The following is a 17,361-nucleotide window of genomic DNA, read 5'->3' on the forward strand; positions in this document are numbered from 1 at the left end:
CATTTATTTAAGATAAGATAGGTTTTCATGAAGTTTTCTTCAATTGAATAATAATTATTTAAGTCTTGATTTGCCTTTATTTACATAACTAATGCATAAATAATAATTTATTTACATGCAATCAATATTGCTGTCACCCGTAACTATACCTTCTTGGGTCTTGGGAACCACGAGGGTAATAAATGAATATTACACTTGGAAGGAGTAGTCACTGACAATAAAATTGTCATCATTTTATTACTGTTTTCTGAGGCCAGGGAGGGTTGGTCTATACAACATTAATTTGTCAATTACAAGAGTAAAAAGTAAAGCTCACCTCAAATTTAAATAAACAAAGATTATCAAAGAGTAGACCAGTGTGATCAGATTTCACATCCAATGATTTGCGATCCATTGACAATGAGCAACTTCTGCACTCTACACCAAAGCTGTAGAAAAAGTTGAAGTAATACAGGGACCACCACTTGCTTGTTAACTTACATGTATTCTTTGATATTCTTATATTTTCAACTTTAAATGACACAATACAGCTGTATATCATAATTATTACTGCGTGAGTCAAAAGTGAACACTTTGATTTAATTCTGACAGGTTGATTGTGTACTGTCCAATCACAAAATGGTTCAGGACAAACCTCAAAACCACAAACTAATTACTGTTATTGTAATAATTATGCCATTTAGTTTTCTCATACCTAACTGGGTTTTCCTTTCTACACAATGTTCTATGAATATTTCTGGTGTTCGTGATTTTGCCAATTTCACAGCAAAATTAATATTTAAACACAGTCAATCAGAAGAACTTAAACAAAGATTCACTTACTATAGATTTATTACATACTTCAATATAAACTCTGCTATCATAATAACCAGCCCTTACATAAACATGTCAGTAAATCAGATTGAGTATATACCTTGTCTTGAGTGATGTTTGCATTTGCAGTTTAAACCATGAAATGTTGCAGGTAAAGTCAATTGGTTTGTTTCCTTTATTGAATAAAGAATCAGTGTGCGAACTTGTCACAGAGGTTGTTTTCAGCATCGCTGTGAATAGTACAAAGAAGTTATGGCAATTAATAAAACAGCAATAAACCAAGTCCAAGCAAACTTAATTTTCTATCTATTCAGACTATGTAGGGGAAGAGTAAAAAGTGTCCACGCTTACCATGTATGTTTGTAAATTACTCTTCAACTTTTTCAATTTTACTTAAAAGGGCAATTCCACATTAGTGGTTTCAGAATCCAGATTTCTAAAAAGAGGTTACGCATGAAATTATACCCTGTTCTACATTGGTGACAAGTTAAAGTACACAGAAAAGGTCCCTCGAGAAAACCATGTATTCCAGGGGGGGGCCAAGAAAGTATTTATTTTTTTACCGCAAACAACAGGCAAGAAGTAAATTTTTTAACTTGCTGTATCAAACTGAGAAAATATAATGGATTTCAAACACTTGTATCAGAAAGAGTCCCTCACCGGAGTTTATGCATAGGTGATATAAATTTCTCCCTGAACTTTTTCACAAAATAGAATGATGTAGCAAGGGTAAGTCTTTTTTAAACAATCTTATTTCTTTCCTAAAATAACTACATAAATGATTTTAAAAACATTCTTGTCACACAGCCCAGATACTTCACAGGAGTTTTGAGTAACTTCTTATGTACTCAATATTGTGGTTGTTAACCTGGAGATTGGGTCAGCAATCTATAAGGTTTTAGTGGTGGTGCAGATTATGCAAATGATATGCAAATGATGTCCTTCCATCATCTGTAAGCTTTTTGGAGCAATTCCGCCGAACAGTAGATAAAGCTCCTGAAATCACTGTATTAGTCAATATTGCAGGCAAGTGTATCGTTTTACATTATTAGGTCTAGCTGCGATTGTTGCACTAAAAATGGAAACTTGTTTTGTTTGCTTTCTGGGAATAGTTCATTTACCATTAAATTACTATTACAGTATTGTGCACAAGTAATGAGAGCGTAATTCAACGAAATTCGCAAATTTCTGGGCTTTTCAACGAAAAATGGCGAAGTTTTGTTCACCTTGAAAGTGTGAAGAAAATTCAATGAATTTTCCTGCTGCCCATTGTTTTAGTCGTCGCAAATTTTCGAGCGGTAATTCATGTCTACTGATAATTTGGTCTGATTTTTCGAGCAAAAATTAGCTCTTTGCGAATTTTCCTTCGAACTTTCTAGCAAAAATTCGCTCTGTTCGTTAAGTTTCCCGTCGCTTCCTAGTAGTAATATGAATTAAGCCAGTGCAAAACAAGAACTTGCACGATAAAAACCTTAATATTATCATGAGTGATAATAATATCTCAAAGCCTTTTCTCAAAAACTTACCTTGGTGATGTCTAGAGAAAGCTGATATCACTTTGTGTGTTACAGTCTTAAACTGGCAAACTCAAATGGTCTGTCTGCCAACCTGTTTTCATTGAACAAGAAGTGCTACTCGCAGTAGTAGTCATGGTGCAGCCACAATGAACTCAGGCCCTGCACAACCTCGTAATTGTTTATATGTTGCCATGGTGAAATTAAAAGTTGTGTGTTAGCCTTAGTCAGTTCGGCTTTCAAGCTATCACAGTTAGCCATGCCTAAAGTGTAAACGTACATGAGAACTCGAATTGAGCTTCTTCAAAAGGAAGGCCTCCACCCAGCTGGGATATTTAAGGTCTTAAAACGTGAGGGTTTAAGCGTCAGCTTTCCGAGTGTGGCGCGCACCGTAAAGAAGCTACAGACCACCGGCAGTGTGGCCGATTTACCGCACTCAGGAAGACCATCAAAGTTGTCTACAAAAGCAAAAGCTTTCATCGACCAAGAAATGCGCAAGGACGACAAAATGACGAGTGGCCAGATACAAAAGAAGCTGGAAAAGTGTGGCATTACCGTGAGCTCATCCACGGTGTGATGATCTCGCAAGGAACAAGGCTGGACGTTACAGCGAACCACCTATTGTCAGCTCATCCGAGATGCCAACAAGGTGAAGAGGCTGGAATTCGCATGGCAGGTTTTGGAAAGTGGCGACACTTTCCAAAATGTGATTTTCAGTGACGCGTGTTCTGTGTCTCTCAAGCAGTACCGGCAAACTTGCTACCGGAAGATCGATGAGCCGACAAAGCGAAAGCTGAAGCCGAAGCATCCGTTGAAGGTTCATGTGTGGGTGGGGGTTAGTAGACATGGTGCCACAAAGATTTGCATATTTGATGGTATCATGGATGCCAATCTCTATTGCAACATCCTGGAGACTACGCTCCTCCCATTCATTAGAGAAGCTTCGTGTTCACCGGTTCATGCAGGATAACGACCCGAAGCATACCTCCAGATGAGCCAAGGCCTTCTTCGAGGTAAATAATATCAACTGGTGGCCCACCCCTGCGGAAAGCCCAGACCTAAATCCCATCGAAGATATGTGGCATGAACTGAAGTTTTATTTAGAATCCAAAGTGAAGCCACGCACCAAACAAGAACTTGTAGATGGCATCAAGAAGTTCTGGGAACTGAAAATAACCCCCTTGAAATGCACAAAGGACATTGATCACATTTTGTATAAGGCAATCCTAGCTGTGGTGGAGGCACAAGGTGCTGCTACCAAATTTTAAGCAAACAGCTCTTTTAGGAGCCACCGTGCCCTGATCCGTTAAATGCTGATTCGACATTGCACTGTAGGTCGCTAAAAATGGCTCCTTTAGGAGCCACCAAACATGCAAAAGTCAATGATTGATGTTTCAGTTTAATCATGGGCTCCATGATGCTCTACTTGCCACATATCACATGCCAAAAGACTAAGACTATATATCTATGTATCTGTGAATTAACTGTATTTTACCGTTTCAATCTTCAATTTCTGCCGGTAGAACCAGGTATAGATATATTTTTTAAACTTCCGTGACGCTGAAATGGACAACAACACAAAAAAATATTAACTGAGTATAGAAGAGTATGGAACCGTATTTTTGTTATTTTCACTGCCACAACACTTCAAGACAGTTAACAGCTGACTTGCTGGTGCGTGCCAACCGCCAAACTTTTTCTCGCAAAAAAAAGCTATAGTTCTATTTGTTTTAGCATCGAGAGTGTCCCTTGACATGATAAAGGATGCCAATGGAATTGCTTACAGGCAAGAACAATGCTACAAACTAGTTTATCTAACACTGAAAAAGTCAATTACACTTCCGACTTGTCGGCACACACCTAAATGCAGAACGTTTCCTTACGAAAAAATTACTAAGTAAAAGCTGCGCATCATAAAAACTTTTATTAAAACTTTTATCTAGTATTTTACCTTTTCGATCACCAATTTCTGCCGAATAGAACCGGAGATATACATATATTTTGTTGTTTTTGCCGCCGTGCCCCTGCAAGATAACATTTAGCAACTGACTCGCCAATGTGTGCCAACAGCTAAACTTTTCCTTCCAAAAAAAAGAGAACTTAAATCAAAGGTGTTCCGAATAGAACCAAAAGATTTTTTTCTGTTGTGACCATTAATAGTTCTATTTGCTGTGTTTTAAAATAAATAACACTTATCATACAATGTACTTAATTAGCATTGAGTGTCTCTTGACATGTAAAAGGATGCCAATGGAATTGTTTACAGGCAAGAACAATGCTACAAACTAGTCTATTTAACACTGAAAAAGTCAATTACACTTCCGACTTGTTGGCGTGCACCCAAAGGCAGAACATTTCCTTACGAAAAAATAGCTAAGTGAAAGCTGCGCATCATAAAAAGTTTTATTAAAATTTTTATCTATTACTTAGAAGTATTTTACCATTTTAATCACCAATTAGATAAGATAAATAAAGTCGATATTACTATCGAAGCTTCAAAGCTATTATCGAACTATACACCGAATGCAAATATGGCGGATCACTCGGTTGGCGCCCGGGACGAGTCGCATGCAAGCGAGGCTAGTGAGGCTTTGATGTTTTGTTTTGACAGAAAAGTCTTGCATCGTCGTCGATCTGGTCTGTTTTTGTTTCGCCCTCCCTATAAGTTGTTGTGTTCCTGAATGCCACCAGAAGGAATTGAAATCTTCCACAGCAGAGAAAGTGTTTTTTTATCTTTTCCGCGGTCGCCTCTCAGGGAAAACAGACGAAGGTAACTAGTTTACGATCGCCGAAGGAACTATTAAAGTTTGTTCGTTCAGGCTGGAAGATCTTAGAAAATGTGTAAGCGACCGCATTTAGCTCCAAGTCGTTTTCATTTGGCTCAAAGCATTCACTGGATACAACGATGGGGGCAGTTGAAGTTCATTCGCTTGGTTATTACACCGTAGTATTTGTTTCGTGCGATTCCGTGCAAGTGGACGCGAAGTCAACTTCTTCCTTTGAGACAAAGGATGTTTTTCAAGAGGAGCTTTTCTTTACTTTGAGGAAGGAACTGGCCATGTAAATCGTGTTGGAACACCACCAGACACCACATAAGCTCGTCATTTAAACGATTTTTCTAAGATCTTCTAATGTGAAATGTAGCGAACAAACTTTAGTTCCTGCGGCGATCGTGAACTCCTTTCCTTCGTCTCGACGAATTGCATTGATCCACTATTTTCCCTAAGCTTAAGAGGCGAACGGTGGAAAATTTATATCCCTTCTCGTGGCGTTCAGAAACACAGCAGCTCGTAGCCACAGCTAAATGAAACAGAGCAGATCGACGACAAAGCAAGACTTTTCTGGGAAGCATTGTCAAAACAAAACATCAAAGCCTCACTAGCCTCGCTTTCATGCAACTCGTCCCGGGCACCGACCAAGTGATCCGCCATATTTGCATTCAGGCCAGTTTCTTACAGTGGGAGTACAGTATAAGCTTAACTAAGGGCATCTCATTTTGGCGCAGTTCGAGTAAGAATCCTTTGGCTCGTGGCAGCCGTGTGGCTCCCTTTTGCACTTGCCATGCGAATGTCTCCGCAATTTTCCTTCCCTAATCCCATTTCTTTGCACTTCCAACATGCTCAAGTGCGGTCGCATGTTTCCATCTCTTTCACAAGCGTGAAATAAAGAGGAATTGTTGCGAATAATTTGATCCTGGTGGGTGGACGAGAACGTGGCGAACGTGATAACAGCTGAGGGGACTGGGCACTTGGGGGGCTATATGGAGACCTGGCACTAGAAAAACATGTCTGCTTGTCCATCGATCGCTGAATTTGATGTCACTTTGGATGAATTTTGAGGTGAAGTTGACCTTCAAAAAGACCTTATTAAGAATTTTACTTTCGTCCAAGTTGACCCGGACTAACGGTCCGACTTTTGTACCTGCGTTGCTGGCTCGTCCACGTGACAAAGCTTAAGTTAGCGAGTTTGCGTCATTGAAAACGATCAAAGGATTGAAATTCTCTACGTTCTTCACGATGCAAGACAGATTAACACATTAACAACAGCAAATTTTATAGAGGAGTAAAGTGTCTACATGACTGCGACTGTTCACAAGAGAACTGTACATTGATGGCTCGATATTGGTCAGCACACTGCACTGCGATATTTCGCATACTGCAAGGAGAATTATCCCTCAGGTAAGGAATTTTCGTTCTGGTCTTGAAAATGCGGCGAATTTTCGTCCTTTGTTTTAAAGAAATAATGCTCAAGACATTGCGAAAAGACGCTCGAATTTTCGGGCGAATTTTCTTCGAAAGTTCGCGGAGACAAAGAACGAAATTTGCACATTTCGCTCTCATTACTTTTGCACAATACTCTACAATTCTAATCTTAAATTAACAGTTAACTCTAAATATGACCAAATGTTGACTTTTGTAATATGCATTGGGAATGTTTTAGATGACAGAGGGGAAGTTGCTGGAAACTGCTATTGTAAATTTCAGCTCTGATGTTTGAAGTTTTTTTTTTTATTTGCTCGAACAATTACAACAATTACAGTTAGACTTACACTACAGTTACAAAAACAGTCTAGGGAGTACATACCTACGCATTACAATCTACACATTACATCCAACCAACTTACAGTATGCAGTTTGAAGTTTAGTAAATATTGACAAGAGGCAACCTTCTCTACATACCAATAGTGCTGGAGCGTTGAGCTCCTGAAAATAATTATATTTCAGAAATCAAAGCGAACAGTTTTGTTGAGGCCACCGTAGCATTAATTTTTGTCAAAAAAGTCTCTTACAAAGAACACTGCGGTCTTGCAAGCCTCTAAAAGGCTTATGATTATGCCACATTACAAGTTTCAACTGGAGTTGTGGAATCCACCACAAGAAAATCCTGCAGTAAATTTAACTGGCAAAAAGGTCAAATAGGACTCCTCTGTTCCCCGTGTACCAGCCACACTACTGCGAAAAACTTTATATGTCTATTTATAGTAGATTTAATCAGCACAACATGATCGCATGTTGCGGTTTGATTTTGAGGTCATTTGAATGAACAAAAAATTGATTTGCGCTACAATTGTGTGGCAAATTTAACTGGAAAAAAGGACAAATAGGAGTCCTCTGTTCCCTATGTCCCTGTCTACTAGCCACCCTGGGTTCCGAGAAGTTTGCCATTTAAGAGACTACGTGTCGCATATTTGTTAGCTAATTTGGATATTTGCTAGCCAATTTGAGATAAAACTGAAGTACTTTGGATCTTTCCCCCTTGAAGCAAGGTTTCTTATGTGTTACTATGGTTGGCACCCACGTTCCAATCTTGTGGATCTGAGTTAGATTCCGGGATTCGTTGGCTTTTTTTCCATTTTTTTTTTTAAGCCACTGGTCTTTTTCTTTTCTTGTTCAACCCTTTTTTGGTGAAGAACATCCATCCACACTACGCCGGAGGAATTTGAAACGCAACACTCACCATCATTTTAGATTTGTTTTTGTTTTTGGGAGAATGTCAGCTCTCATGAAAAGCTTTATATGTCTATTTGTAGTAGATTTAATTATCACAACACGATCGCATGTGAACAGTTTGATTTTGAGGTCATTTTAATAAACAAAAAATTGATTCTCACTACAATTGTACGGTGAATTTAACTGGAAAAAAGGTCAAATATCACTCCTCTGTTCCCTTTCTACTAGCCACACTAAACGTCAGCATCCAAGAAGTTTGCAGTTTAAGAGGTATTTGGGTATTGGGGTATTGGGGAATAAGGCTATCAGGGTATACAGGTATTACAATCTTGGGGTATTTGGGTATTAGGTTATTAGGGTATTAGGATATTAGGGTATTAGGGTATTAGGGTCTTAGGGTATTAGGGTATTAGGGTATTAGGGTATTAGGGTATTGGGGTATTAGGGTATTAGGGTATTAAAGTGCCACTAAGTCCCAAAATTTCTTTTCAGTAATATAAATGTCCTTTTTCTCCTTATCACCACTGCAAAAAAATTATCGTTGTAGCTATTTTCTTTAGTTTTGTTTGAATTTTCCAAGTTTGTAAATTTGCCTTTTTCCATGTTCATGACCAAGGAATAGCAGAGAATGGGATGACTTGTCTTCTGACATCATTTTGGGAAGTATTTTGTTTCTGAGAAGAATATATGCGAATATGATATAGATATGTTGCTGGAGGCTGTAACAATACAGGATGCATAGAATAGAGTATTCCTCTTCATTTAATACCTCTATCTCAATGAAACTTGATCAGAAATGAGAAAAAGACCAAAGAAGTGGGCTGATCTGTGCAAAGCTAAAGCTGGGGAGAAATCGAGGATTTCTTCGATCTCGGGTTCGCCGCTACTGTAAAAACCTAGAGATTTTCATGGCTTGTATATTCTTCTATCTCTAGTGAAAAGCTTGAAATTGTCAAGGTACTGCATAAGACACAAATTTGGGATAAGCTGGAAGCCATCTATTTCAAGCGTAAACAATTCTACAAGTCCCAGATGAAACTATACATGTAGGTGAGGAAATTACATGTTGCATGCCTTGGTGAGGAAAACAAAAGGATCAAGTTACAAACGTTGGCATGAAAAGTAAAATTGTCACATTTGCCACTTCTGCTTATTATTGAATTTAATATGACTGAAACTCAACGTAAAACACCACTGACAATAAAATTAAAAGCTGTCTCGACAAACGGTAATTGTAGGCTCTTTTTGGGTCTTGAAAGAAAATGAAAACGTGGAACATACACAATGCTAAGATTACATCTTATCAGGTTTTTATCCACTCATATTCTACAAGGGGGAAAGGTCTAGTTGACTACCAAAGGGGAGAACAGCATGGGCAAGGACCTATGTGACGACTGTATCAGAGCCGTAAATTACACTGCACTATCTGAGATTTTCTCACTAGAAAACCATTGTCTGTGTTAGATTTAAGTTTCAAAATTGAGTCTGAATGTTATGTCCACGAAAGTGGAATTGACCAAAAGCTGCTAAACTGTCAGACTTTACCCCAAAAATTTATCTAGAAATGATTTAGTCTCACTAGAAAACCATTGTCTGTGTTAGATTTAAGTTTCAAAATTGAGTCTGAATGTTATGTCCACGAAAGTGGAATTGACCAAAAGCTGCTAAACTGTCAGACTTTACCCCAAAAATTTATCTAGAAATGATTTAGTTTGTGGTTTGTAGTGTGGTTTCCGTGGTAAAACAAAACATTTGCTGTAGAATAGACTAGAATAGAGTATTGTACCCGGTCAACAAATGGTTTCAAACCCCGAAAAACAATTAGTAATATGTCTTGTCACTAACTTACTGATCAATGATCACTGTGACGGTACTTCATTTGTGTTACATGTTACAATATTTCAGATCATTTCAGTTGTCTTATATGAAGTGTGTTAACCAGGGTGTAAGCATGCTCAAGTCTATTCATCAAACCTTTGAGTTACGTTTTATGTGTTGAGGTTGAGTTCTGTTTTACGTGCTTCCTTTTCGGTAAACAACATTACATGGTGTCAGGAGAAGTGTTTACCTACGTGTTCGTCGTCTGTTTTACAATGTGGATTTTTCTAGTCCGATTTTTTGCTCCAAGTTCCACAGACTTTACAAGTATGCCGGGCAGCAAGGGAACGTCAAGTGAAGCAACTCCCCCTGTTCTACAAAATGCTTTGTTTCCTTTCAAGTTTGAAACTAAGGGAAATTTAGCAAGCAATTGGATGCGTTTTTGACGGGTCTGGTTGAATTATGAGGTAGCATCTCACCTGGTAAAACAACCGAAGGTAGAGAGGACAGCGACATTACTCGCGTGCTTAGGTGCCGATGCATTGGAGATTGTAGATGGTTGGACTTTTGCCAATGAAGAAGAACACAAGGACATTGATGTTGTCCTGGAGAAATTAGAGGTGTTCTATGTAAGTGAAACTAATAAAATCTATGGGCACTATCAGTTCAACAAGCAGAATCATGAGTCAGGTGAGTCCATCGATTCTTAAGTCACGGCACTTTGCACCTTGGAGAAAACATATAATTATGCTACACTCAAGGATATTCTTATTTGTGACAGAATTGTGGTTGAAATGAAGGACAATTGTACTCGTAAGCAACTTCTACAGGAGGCAAAGTTAACACTCAATAAATGCATTGTTATTTGTTGATCCAGTAAAGCGACAACTACATGACTGTAAGCAATGGGGAACTAGGAGGACCTCAAGTTTGTTGCTGGTGGCAGACAAAAGTCCTTAGAGGATGCTTGTCTCCCACCAAAGGATGGTAAAGCTGTAATATCCTGTAAATTCTGTACAAATTAGAGATGAATGTCCTGCCTGGGGAAAAAATTGCAGCAAATGTGGGGAGAGAAACCACTTTGCAGTCAAGTGTTCAAATTCTTCAAAGTTTTCAAAGCCTCCTACGAGGAAAAGAAGAGAAAGCCAGTACATCTGATGCAAGAATATTCTTCCTCCTAAGAATATCTTTTAACTGTGAACACAGAGTCACTGGACAAGGTCAATTCTCAGAAGTAGTATGCAAAGATGGTGGTCAGTGGTGATGATATCCAGTTTCAGTTGGATGGTGGAGCAACAGTTAATGTTCTGCCTGTAAGAGAGTACAAGAAAGTCTCTGGTGATCCTGAGCTTAAGGAACTGAAGCCTCGGAGGCGATTCTCAGTATGTACAATGGTAGCGAGATACACTCACCTTTCAGTTCAACAGAGTTTCATGAATTTGCACAGACCTATGAGCTTCAGAACTTCACCAGCTCCCCGAGGTATCCTCAGTCTAATGGAAAGGTTGAAAATGCAGTAAGAGTTACTCAAAATATTATGAAGGCTTGTCTAGCAGGAACAGATCCGAACCTTTCTCTGCTGGATTATTGAAACACTCCTTCCAAAGGAGTTGAAAGCTTTCCTGGTCAGTGGCTCTTTGGTCAGAGAACTAGAACTTTGTTACCAACTTCTTCAAGGCTGGTCATTCATGAAGGCCAAACAGGCTTACCACTTACTACTACAATACGGGTGCCAGAGAGCTGAACAGACTGAGGCCTGGTGATATAGTGCGTGTGAAATTGAGACGTAATTCCCAAGAATGGACAAAGGCTGCTGTTGATAGAGAGGTCAACATTAGGTCATATCCGCTCCACACAGAGGATGGCAGTACCTACAGGAGGAATTGGGAGACACCTTAGGTAAACTAGGGAGCCATTTGTAGCAGAACCACAGCAAGACCAGCCAAAAGGCCAATTTCCCAGTGACAATGTTCAAAGTTGCCCTCCACTGTTGTCTTCCCCCTTCAGAGTATCAACCAGTCCTATAGCCATCCAGTCCGACCCAGACAGTGTGTGAGCAACCAGGTCCAGTGGTATAGCCTCAGCCACAGCCGCAGAAGTTTCTGCCAGTGATCCAGCAATGGCTGTTACCACCTCTAGAAGTGGCCAAATGGTCAAGAAACCTCACAAATATGGCTCTTGAACATTATGAACAATTGAACAATATGGCTCTTGAACATTGGCATTTGTTTATTCCTCTTTATTTCTTGTTTTGTTTTTTTATTTCTTTTGTTTTGCTTGGGGGGATGTGAGGATACTTCATTTGTGTTACACGTTACTATATTTCAGTGTGGGACTGGGAATCATGAAAGGGAGTAACGTGGAGTAGGTACTTCATCATTTCCCAAGTGGGATGCCTGCCTATACTGCTGTATCATATACCAACCTTTCAGCTCTTGGCCATCCTGAATTACTTCTGTTATTCTGTCATGGATGGCCATGTGTACAGTGGGGTCCCAGTTTATTGTCACTTCTTTAACAGATATCAAGCATGTCTCCAAGATAAAATGCAGACAAAAATGAAACTTAGGAAACAGAACAATATCAAGTTAATCAAACTCCTGTTTAGTGTATGATCTATAGTCAGAGTTTCCACTAAAACAACATTTACTTAACTGATAAATACAGAGTCAAGTGAATAGTGTCTGTCAGTTGATGATGTTATAAGTCTGGTCCGTTGAACGTGATTGGTCAGTTTAGCCATGATGGTATTGGCTGAAAGACTCGTGTAAAGTTTGTCATCAGTCATTGGTGAGTTTCGATCCATCTATTGTTAGTCAAACTGGTCGGTTTTTGGTCCGTCTATTGTTAATCAAATCAAGTCAGTTTCGTTTCCATCATGAATAAGTCGTTTCTAAGACGCCTGTAGTTGTTGACATCTGTTAAGAGGCGTTTGTTCTAGGTTATAATTAGTGTATCAGCTTTACAGAGTCAGGCACTGAAAATAGTTTTTACTGTAGGCTAAGCACTGAGCAGAGTCCCAGTCAATGTTGTGGTTTGTCAGTTGATGATGTATAGCAATGTGATTGGTGGCATCACCATTTCTAATGGCTTGTTTGTGTTCAGTCAGTCTCGTGTTAAGGTTTCTGCCAGTCTCACCAATGTAGGAAGCCTGGCATTAAAACTAAATCTGACAAAGGAACAAATAGAAGAAACAGTGATTACATGCAAGCACTAAATGTATGTACGAAGACACTAAATGTATGTACCATTAGTGTGGCATACCATTAGTGTGACATGCATACATGTCAGCCTTACACATGTAAGGTACCTTGTGGCCTGAATGTGACACAGAAGCAACAGGAATGCTAATGAGGTCATTTTCTAATTCTGCTGAGATGCAACATTTGAAAGGCACCTGGAAAACAAAATAAAAATAGACAAAATAATTGATGATTGGAGGGTTCATTTCTGGGAGTATAACTGCTACCAAAATATGGTTATTCCAATTTTTCATTTAATATACAGTAGAGAAACTCACTGACAAAACATGACATCATTCTTGTGATTAGAATAATTTATATTATCCATGAAAGAGCAAATAAAATGTTTCAATATGAAAAGTACTGAAGTCATTAAGCACTTGCAAGATCAATATGTAAATTAAGGAACTTGTGATTGCAGAGAAAGATGTAAAGACATGAAACCTCATTGCAGTAATCATTAATGTACATGTTATTGTTACAGAGAGACAGACATAGACACATACACACATGGACTTTATTTGACTATCAGTAAGGTTTAGTTTAATGAATTATCACGTGAAAATTTGCACATCTAATAAGATAGAATAGTCTGAAAAAAGTAAATAGAATGACAGTAAAATAATTAATATTATTTTAAGCAATAGAGCACTTTTTCTGTGCTTACATAGCCTCATCTAAACAAGAGGAGGGTTAAGAGAATTTGAGACAGCTATGCAAACCCAAGACGTAGTTGAGGGTTTGCATAACTTTCCAGAATTCTCCCAGCCCCCCGAGTGTTTAGATGAGGTTATGTGCTCTATTGTTTTTATAAAATAATTCTTGAAAATATGTGCGAATCTAAATCATCACCACCCTGTTTACATACTCTCATCTAAACACACCTATTGACCAATGAGAGCGTGTATAGTACATGTAGCTCAGTTATTCTATAATAAAATAGATAAAATATGTAACAATTGAATAAGCTAAAAATCTAAAATTATGACATTAGCACGAGTTGCATTTGCAGGTTTATGAAAGACTGTGTGTTGGGTTTCCAGCAAAACTCAATGTTTGTATTTCCCCAAACATACACTTTAGGGACCCTAAGTGAAGGTATCTAATTCTGTTAAATCCTACTCTCGATACAATTTTCTATTTTCCTTTGTTCTGGTATATGGTTACATATCATAATGTAAGTTTATATGAAACATAGCTAAAATACTAAATTGTACCGACAATAATATTGAACCACAACCTACACATTACTTATAATGCAGTTGTGAAAAACGAAGCCTGAAAAATTCAGGCTGGAACAGTATTCAAACCCATGCCAGACTTTCTTTTCATACCTGCATAAGTTGTCTACATTACTGTCATGATCTATCATGATCTATCATGCAGACCTCTACAATACTATGATTGTATGTTTCCTTTCAAACCTCTTCAAGTGAAATTACATTCAATATAATTGGGTTGATATCCTGTACCTTTTCCAATCCTGGCAGTCTGCATAGCTTCATCCCATAGATTTCACTGTTAATTGTCCAATCAGGAATAGATGTTGCTGTCATTTCTGCCATATCAATTCTCATCATGAAAGAGTCCACTCCTCCTATACAAAGTAAACAAAGTGTTTTTCTGCAAGGCTACATTATGTTGCATGTTTTTGAAAGCACATTTATTTACAGGGCCACCTCAATGACTGCTTCACCAACCACCACTGTTCAGTATGCAGTACACAGGTGTATGTAAAAAGGAACTTTGTAATACAGCACTTATTGCACAGCCTCTACTAGTGAAAACCCTCACAGGTGCTATAGCTTATGGGTTGAAATCAGAACCTTGTGAAATAAGGATTATTTCAGACCAAGTTTTGAATACCTGATTGACCTACAATACCTAAAATTATATAACATTAATTGTCCTTTCACCTGAATCCATATCTTATTAGCAAATTATCATCCATACACATACTTACCATCCAGCACTCCAAGGTAAAATAAGTTGACTCCAGAAACTCTAAAGTCTATGTCCAATACTGCTTGAAAAGACCATGGGGGTGAGAGAAACATGTTATGTTACAATGAATGGCATTGTTAGTCGGCAATGTATTTTTATTGTATAGTTAGATCAATCACACAATGTCAGCTGTATGCAATTACTGACAGACCAGAATCAATAAGAGAAACAGACTGAGTCACAGGGTGGCAGTTCATACATGTACACCTAAATTATGTGGATAATTGAAGGGGTGAGTGCAAAACCATGCTAAGTGACAATTTGGGTGAAAAAAAAAATTTTCGCGAAAGGGCTTGAATTTTTGCATGTGGTCTTCAATGTAATAGAAAAACATGGTCCTGTATTTTTCCCACTGGTTTTTGCTTCGGTTATAAAGACGCAGCTAGGAAAACTGAGTGGTCTTTTTGCATACGCAATATCTCGAAAACAAAGCGAAGCTTAACACAAAAACTTCGGGACATTGCTAAACATACCTAAACAAAACTGCATGCGAAATTTGGGGCGTTTTTGACAAAGTTCACTTTTGATTAAAATACCTAACGCCCTTTTCCCGCCGAGACCTTCAAATAAACGAAGCCGGGCCATTGTTATGATAAACAGAGCCGATCCTTTGTTATAACCAAGCCAAGCTTTTGTTACAAGTCGAAGTCTCGCCTCGGTTTATCGTAACAAAGGATCGGCCCGCCGTGACTGCAAGGACTTTGATTTCACTTAGACAGCAGCAAAATGTCAATTTCATGCAACATATAAGCTCAAAAATGTTGATTTTAGGTTAAAAAAGGTTTAAATGTTGATTTCATGTTAACACGCGAGGGCAAGGAGGTTGATTTCACTTAGAAACCAGCAAAATGTCAATTTCATGCAACGTAGAAGCTCATTGATGTTGATTTCAGGTCTAAATAGGTTTATATGTTGATTTCACGTTAACGCGTGACGGCAAGGATGTTGATTTCACTTAGAAACCAGCAAAATGTCAATTTCACGCAGCGCATAAGCTCAATGATGTTGATTTCAGGTCTAAATAGGTTAAAATGTTGATTTCACGTTAACGCGTGACGGCAAGGATGTTGGTTTCACGAAGAAACCAGCAAAATGTCAATTTCACGCAGCGCATAAGCTCAATGATGTTGATTTCAGGTCTAAATAGGTTAAAATGTTGATTTCACGTTATCGCTTGATGGCAAGGATGTTAGTCTCACTTAGAAAACAGCAAAATGGTAATTTCACGCAACGTATAAGCTCAATGATGTTGATTTCACGTGAAAACACTCTATAAATAGGGCTGACAGATTAACCCTTCTGCGCAACGTACAGGTCTCCATACATCTGCATGTCCGTTGATCCCAGAAGTTCAAAACACTACAAATCATGCCGATTTGAAATAAAATCAATGCAACCTGGATCACAGATCTATGTTACAATCGATCACTACTTGTTGGCCATTATTATGTTTAAACAATCTAGTTACCAGTTCGAGAAACGTCTGCAGAACGTGATCGCAATGCATGCCGGGAAGGGTCTTTACACCTCGTGCGCGGGAAACATGGCGGTCGATACAAGACAAATTTTATCACTCTAAAACCAGTTCTCGCTTTCCAAACTTTGATGCTAGCAAAGCTTGGCAATTGGGCCATGACTCACCAGAGGGTATTTTTCTTGGGCAAGAACTGCTCTTGGACTTTGCTGCCTGGCTCGATCTGACTTCGAACACCGATAACACGATTACGGTATATCAGCTGCCTTCGAAGTTTCAGAACACATTTTGATTCTTTAAAACGTGCTGGTGACTTACGGGTTTATCGAGACTTTATGATGCCTCTCAACCACCAGGCAGGCATACAAGGTACTTCAAAACAATGCTTACGATATTAGTTGACAGAGGTCTAATGTGGCACATCTCTTTTTTGTTCAATGTATTTCGTTTGACGCTCGATCGATTCATGTGTTGTGTTCACGTCACAATAACCAATGTAAGCAATCTGTTCCCAGATTTCCGCTCTATATATGCTGTTAGATTTGATTTTGACCTCATACACTATAAACAGTCTGCCTGTTTGCTGTTCAACAAAGAAACTCCTAAAGACATGGCTAGGAAAAGCCAAGTATTTTTTGCAGACGTTATAACTCAAAAATGAAGCAAAAACCAGCGACAAAAATACAGGGCTGTGTTTTTCTATTACATTGAAGACCACATGCAAAAATTCAAGCCCTTTCGTGAAAATTTTTTTTCGCCCAAATCGTCACTTAGCATGGTTTTGCACTCACCCCTTCAATTACACAAGACTTCTCACAGGTAACAAGTTTGTATTAGAACTGAAGAAATTATGACTAAGTTTTTATTTCACACATCTGTCTTATAAGCCACTACCCAAAACCCCTTTTCCTTGATAAAACCTTGTAGTGAAGTGAAACAAATTAAAATATTGTTTTACTACACAAGGTGTAATGACAAATGTCACTATGTGTACAAAGTATATATTCAATATAATAATAACAATAATAATAATAATAATAATAAAA

The 17,361-nt window shown here is 38.4% G+C and overlaps 1 protein-coding gene across 10 annotated transcripts in view; it reads right to left on the minus strand.

Moving 5' to 3' along the window:
• LOC110064413 (bridge-like lipid transfer protein family member 2) overlaps nucleotides 1-17,361 on the minus strand; it is a 257,542-nt gene that overhangs the window by 154,801 nt on the left and 85,380 nt on the right. For 7 of the 10 annotated variants that reach the window (XR_016204073.1, XR_016204074.1, XM_089279151.1 and 4 more), the window contains 7 exons: nucleotides 14,801-14,863; nucleotides 14,310-14,434; nucleotides 12,906-12,992; nucleotides 12,021-12,129; nucleotides 10,075-10,200; nucleotides 914-1,043; nucleotides 317-428 (listed from right to left, as the gene is read on the minus strand). Coding sequence is in view for 8 of the 10 variants with exons in the window: in XM_089279151.1 (XP_089135277.1) it covers nucleotides 317-428; nucleotides 914-1,043; nucleotides 10,075-10,200; nucleotides 12,021-12,129; nucleotides 12,906-12,992; nucleotides 14,310-14,434; nucleotides 14,801-14,863 (752 nt within the window). In the remaining 2 variants the exon portion in view is untranslated. The remainder of the gene's footprint in view (nucleotides 1-316; nucleotides 429-913; nucleotides 1,044-10,074; nucleotides 10,201-12,020; nucleotides 12,130-12,905; nucleotides 12,993-14,309; nucleotides 14,435-14,800; nucleotides 14,864-17,361) is intronic. The other 3 variants (XM_089279150.1, XM_089279154.1, XM_089279152.1) reach the window with 3 other exon arrangements.

Source organism: Orbicella faveolata, unplaced genomic scaffold (genome assembly GCF_042242905.1).
Source record: "Orbicella faveolata isolate gen_17 unplaced genomic scaffold, um_ofav_v1 contig_47, whole genome shotgun sequence".
NCBI lineage: Eukaryota > Metazoa > Cnidaria > Anthozoa > Scleractinia > Merulinidae > Orbicella > Orbicella faveolata.